Raw genomic sequence first — 6,420 nt, forward strand, 5'->3', positions numbered from 1 at the left:
TCACCTTGCCGACAAAGATCCGCATAGTCAAAGCTATGGTTTTTCCAGTAGTAATGTATGGCTGTGAGAGCTGGACCATAAAGAAGGCTGAGCGCCGAAGAATTGATGCCTTTGAACTGTGGTGCTGGAGAAGAGTCTTGAGAGTCCCCTGGACTGCTAGGAGGTCAAACCAGTCAATCTTAAAGGAAATCAACCCTGATTGCTCATTGGAAGGATTGATAATGAAGCTCAAGCTCAGATACTTTGGTCACCTAATGCGAAGAGAGATCTCTTTGGAGAAGACCCTGATGCTGGGAAAGATTGAAGGCAAAAGGAGAAGAGGACGGCAGAGGATGAGATGGTTAGATAGCATCACTGAAGCAATGAGCATGAAACTGAGCAAACTCAGGGAGGCAGTGAAGGACAGGAAGGCCTGGCGCAATATGGTTCATGGGGTCACGAAGAGTCGGACACGACTTAATGACTAAACAACAACAAAGATAATGGTATTTGACATGGAGTGAATGGTTGCAAGTTATATATAAATGATGAAAAACTATAGCAACTAAATGAATTTGTAGAATGTTTACTAAAGACTGGAAAGTGGGTGGAGAAATTTTAAGTTGGGCAAATACTGGTAGAAAGGGATGGGATATTGGGTGAACTGTTACGAAGAATGTATGTTTGTTGAAAGAAGTTAAATGGCTGTGAGAAAGAGCACGCTTCTGCCAACTTTGTTATTATGAAAGTGAGAATTGGATAATTGAGGAGAAACATAAAATTTGAAGGCACTGGCAATATGATATTTAAGAAATTGAGCAGTGAAACAAGAAGAGATGGCTTAAGAATCTATAGGTTCTGAATTAATGTGGACTGAATACAGAAGCAGCATAAAAGAAGTACACTGAGGTGATTTGGCCATATAGAGAGAACAGAAGAGAATAGAATCCCCCAAAAACTATATAAAGGAACAAGTGAATAGGTGGAGAGGAAGGAGAAAACCAAGAAAGTTGTGGTTGGACGGACATGATGGGATCCTCAAAATGAGGGAGATGTGAAGTTTAAAGAACAAAAAGTAACGTATTAGGCAGGGTGTATAAGTACCACCACCATCAGTTTGGTGTAGTGGTTAAGGCACCAGGCTAGAAACTGGGAAACTGTGAGTTCTAGTCCTTCCTTGGGTACAAAGCTACTGGGTGACCTTGGGCCAGTCACTCTCTCTCAGCCCTAGGAAGAAGGCAATGGCAAGCCACTTCTGAAATCTTGCCAAGAAAACTTAAGGACTAGTCCAGGCAACACTGACTAGAAGGCACCGCCCCGCTCCAAAAAAAGAGTATGTAGTGGAAGCAAGGATGATTTTCAAGGGTAGAAAAGTGTGACGTATAAAGAGATAGAGTGAATTGTGTTGGTGAAAACTAAATTCAGTTATGTTTCTTTTTCTTATCTTCTTAGTCCAGTTTCTTTTGCTTACTATTACTTTTTTTTCCTCTGTTTTGCATAACATTGCTTATTCCAGAAGGGAACAGTGCATAGAGTATGTGTGCTTGTACAGAGTATATTTTCAACCTTGCAGTGAAGAGAGCTATATTTCCTTTCTATTTTCAGATTGCAGACGGAGTAGACACCAAATCGCTACATATACAGTGGCTAAGATCTAGACTGGGCCTTGTGCAACAAGAACCGATTCTGTTTGACTGCAGTATTGCAGAGAATATCCAATATGGAGATAACAGCAGAATTGTTAGCCAGGAAGAAATTGAAGAAGCAGCTAAAGCAGCCAATATTCACGATTTTATAGAAAATCTCCCAGAGGTATCTAGCATCTTTTTTCTGCATGAGATTAATTATCCCAGTTTGCACAGATCTCTGCTGTGAAGTAAGGCTAATGACCAGGGGAAAAAAAAACAAACCCGAACAAACAAAAAGTAAGGCTATATTTTGAAATTCAACTGATAATTTTTCTTCTTATAATTCAGGTACCATAATTTCATTTGAGATCCATAACTTGGACCTTGGAAACAGTGGAGGGAACATATCCCAAAAGGAGGGTTACCAGACATCCAGCAAATGGAGGATATAATAATCTTAAGGACATGTCCTCCTTTTCGTCCTGATATCCTCCATCGGGCAGGTGTAGCCTTAAAATCAATATTTCTGAGTGTCTTTGGGTTTTTCGGACTGTTTTCACATTGAAACTTTCATGTCTTATGACGTTGTAAATTATCTGCTTCTTTCTTTCCCTAGTCTGTTGACAGACTTAAGAGTCTAGTCTTTAGATCACATGACTCATCATAAATTTCTAGGGTGAAATTTGAAAATCATCATCATCAATTCTATATTATCACTAGCATATGTTCTTGAAGATAAAGATTTGTTGGAAAACTATTGTGAAACCAGTCTTTCTGATGCTGGAGAAAGTCATTTCATATACATATAATCTTATGGACTTTTTTTTTTTTTGATAGTTTTTTGCTGTAATTTTTGTCATGGATGCCAAAAAGTCAAAACTCCTTCCCCCCCCCCCATTTGTCCTCCTTCCAGTTGTCCATGTCCTCCTTTACCTATTAAGATATCTGGTAACCCTACCCAGAAGGAACCCTGTTTACAAGTGAAAATAATGTCTAGACAAGAACTGATGCACCACTGTAATGATTTTTATTGTATTTCAGCAAGCCTAACGTAAGACAGACCCTTTCTCATATGTGACTTTAATTTTTAAAAAATGCATTGCTATTTTTGTTTTGCAACAGGTACTTGAAAGTAATAACTTGATACTTACCTGGTGACATTCAGTAACTTTTTAAAACAAGGGGGGGGGGGTGTTGACAATCTCTTACGTATTTTACTGAAGTTGTTAAATGTCTACTTTTTTAAGCTCAGCTGAACTGAGGTAGGTCAAAGGGAATTGGCTGATTATTCTCTTCAGTTCTCTCATTCATATAACAGTGCTACATACTGTGAAATGTAGGTATATTAGTTTATTTTCAATGAAAATTCAGTGCTCCTACTTGACTTCTTTATTAAGAGTAGTTAAGGAATATTTGATGTGATCTTTCCATATAAAAATGAAAGTGCAGGCTTCTTCTTTTAATTGTTCAGTGGACTGACTTGTTTTAATATAATTCTCTTAGATTATGAAAATAAATATTTCAAGTTTTATGTGAGCCAGCAAACTATTGTTGACATTCCAAACTCACTACATTTCTCTAAGAAAGTGCTTCCAAGCCACTGATCCTCTAGAGCAGGGTTTCTCAACCTTGGCAACTTTGAGACGTGTGGACTTCAACTCCCAGAACTGAAGCATGCTGGCTGGGGGATTCTGGGAGTTGAAGTCCACACATCTCAAAGTTGCCAAGGTTGAGAAACCCTGCTCTAGAGGAGTGAGAATTCTTGTCCTAGAACCCAAGCAACAGAATTTTTTTTAATGCCAGTCAAGAATTTGCAATACAATTAGAGGAGTACCAAGTTGAAGATGTTTCTATTCCTGTGAAAAATTACAAAACTGTATTTTAAAGATTAGGCTGTTGTCCTATTAAAGTGCATCTTATTAATGCTACTTACATTCGTTTTTCCTTCCTAATTTACAAACTGTCTATACTTGATATTAGAGTTATGCAAACTATCTTAAGACTCTGTGTTGACTCTCTTACAATACCAATAGTGTTCTCTTTTTAAAAACAGAAATACAATACTCGAGTGGGTGATAAAGGAGCACAGCTTTCAGGAGGGCAGAAGCAAAGAATCGCTATTGCTCGTGCTCTTGTGCGAAAACCTGCAGTTCTGCTTCTAGATGAGGCCACATCAGCTCTGGATACAGAAAGTGAAAAGGTAAGTAAAACCACAGCTGACTTCCTACCTCATATATAAGCAATTGGCCACTAGTTGAAAAATGATCTAAACTGGAAAAAAAGTGCATCTCTGGTGCCATTATAAAGATATTTCCCTTTTGCCTTTGACTGCAGATTGTCCAGAAAGCATTAGATGATGCTCGAAAAGGCCGAACCTGCATTGTTATTGCTCACCGACTGTCAACAATCCAGAATTCTGACGTCATAGCAGTCATCCAGAATGGCAGAGTAGTAGAACAAGGAACTCACAGCCAGCTGCTGGCATTGGAGGGATTTTATTATGCGCTTGTCAATGCCCAAGTACCCCAGTAGTTGTATTGATAGAGCCAGAAACAAAAGTTTTTGAGAAGTTAGACCAAAATGCAATATTACAAACCACTATTCAGCAAGTCCAAGGCAGGTTTGGGTTTTCAAAGAGCAATCCACTGTGCCACATTGAAACTGAAGCACCAATAATATGGTGGAAGTGGGTCTCTTGTGCACGAATTACACTTTTCATTCATTTTAATTTTTTTTTTTGCACAACCCATTGAGCACACTAAAAAGAATTCACTGAATCAATATGAAGATTGCTGTTCCATGTTCCATTATCAAGGAATTCTCAGGTGCATGCATAATATTTTGGCTATTTGCATGAAGATACTTATTTATATGTTGCTGTGTTGCACATGTGTTTTTTATTATAATGCTGATGGTAACTTATGTAAGAGTAATAGAAATGTTGAAAAAACTAGTAACTCCATAATGAAACTCAGTGGGGTGGTAAAGTAGTTCTGAAAGTAATCAGCCCGGTCCTACTGAAAATATCTTCTAAATATAGACTTCCAAAATAATTCATTTAGAAAATCAAAGTCCAAAAGTCCAGGAAGCAGAGAGCAAGTGATAGCCAAGGTGCCGGTGGAACATACATCTCCTCAAAATGTTAAACTTCAAGAAATAATAAAAAGAAAACATCCTTAAAAAATCTAAATAGTGCATGATGTCTCTTTTTCTTCTTTATTCAAAAGGGGCAAACCAGGAAATAAAAAATAATTTTCTACTGGCTTTACAGAAAACAAACTGATATCATTTTATTTGTAATTGCCACACTAGACTGAAACAATAGTGACACCAGTTAATGTCAGAATGATATTTCTGCTAGTATAATTTTGAAAATTATGTTCTGGTTCCTCTTGATAAGGGATTCTGCATGTTGTAATTTGACTCCTGCTTAGTCATACATTGTAAATTTTCAGGAATCTTTTTTTTTTTTTTTTGGTCTTTCTTACAGTTCTTTCAGAATCTCACTAGCATAGGAGTTTAATGTCTTTGCTTTATATTCCTCAGCTTTAGAATGGAGTGTAACTTTATCTCCAGTATTAGCTTTGTAAGCTAGTATTAGAAGTCAGGAGACTTTCCCAGAGGCTTCGGTTAAACTACAGTTTCTGATTGTTCTCTTTAACTATGTTCTACTTGTTGCACTCCACAAGAGGTTTGCAATTTAGTATTCTATTAAGCAAGACATAGGAAGCTTTGTAGTATCACAAGAGAATCAATTGTCCCTTGGAACAATGCTATCAACATTTATCAAGGATGCCCATAATAAAAATGTTGGTCCCATCAAAACAGCCATAATTGTTCAATATCTGGCACTATGGCACTATAATTTTGAACTCAAAGACCAAGACAAAATAATTAACACCAAGGGCTTTGAAAAACTCTATCATGACCATAACGCAAACTGAAAATATACTTATATGCATTATATATACTGTACTTTAATAAGGTACTCAAAACTTCACTATGCCTAATCAATATCCTCTGGAAAAAAAAATCTATCCATGGGGCCACTAAGAGTTGCCACTGACATGTTAGCACTTAATCAATCAACCAATAGGTTGAAACTTTTAATTACTGTATTAGTCATTATTTTATATAAATTATACACATAATTTACATAATTAATAGGGAATATTTTCAAATGATAAATCAATTACCAGCCTATTTTTAGAATCACTGTGTGCAACATTGGGGGAGACTTGGAGATTCAAAGACCCCTTAATTTTAAGGGGACATAATGTGAAAGATTCGTTTTCCTACTCCTATGTAAACTAACTTACTACTTGGTATATCTGCAGCCTGTCCTGAGTGCCATCTCAAGCTAGCATTCCATTGTGAATTTCCTCTCCTTTATGCAATACCCATCACAGCTCATGTGGCTGAAAACAAGTTTTGTCCATTGCCACCAACCTCTTCACTCTCCCACCAAAGAAATCTTCCTCTTTAGAAAAATGATATAATGCTGATTATGGTGGGGAGGCCATAATGAGTAGGGGAGGCCCTACTTATGGTGGGGAGGCCATAATTTACTCAAAGTAAATGGGCATATATGATCAAGAGATAGAAGGTGGTAGTTTATCTTATAAAGGGCAAATCAGCCCAGGTGGTGAGAAACTGAGGAAGAAGCATTTCAAATCATTCAAAAAGACTCTGCTTTGATAAACTCTGCTATGAATGAGAGTTGGAAATTCCTCTTGTAGTTTCCAATATTTTGTATCTTCCCCCAAGACTAGCACTAAACATGCCTTGCTCAAGTCTGTGTAATTCTTGTTTC

General features: G+C 37.3%; 1 protein-coding gene across 1 annotated transcript in view; it reads left to right on the forward strand.

The window, feature by feature from the left end:
- The window catches only part of ABCB5 (ATP binding cassette subfamily B member 5), a 39,744-nt gene extending 35,020 nt beyond the window's left edge, over positions 1-4,724 (forward strand). The window contains exons 26-28 of the mRNA XM_088150539.1: positions 1,585-1,791; positions 3,661-3,807; positions 3,942-4,724. Coding sequence (XP_088006665.1) covers positions 1,585-1,791; positions 3,661-3,807; positions 3,942-4,139 — 552 coding nt within the window. The 3' untranslated portion in view covers positions 4,140-4,724. The remainder of the gene's footprint in view (positions 1-1,584; positions 1,792-3,660; positions 3,808-3,941) is intronic.
- Positions 4,725-6,420: the final 1,696 nt, after the last annotated feature.

Source organism: Python bivittatus, unplaced genomic scaffold (assembly GCF_059951505.1).
Source record: "Python bivittatus isolate LINGU-HERP-01145 unplaced genomic scaffold, Pbiv_v1 ctg000610_np1212, whole genome shotgun sequence".
Taxonomy (NCBI): domain Eukaryota; kingdom Metazoa; phylum Chordata; class Lepidosauria; order Squamata; family Pythonidae; genus Python; species Python bivittatus.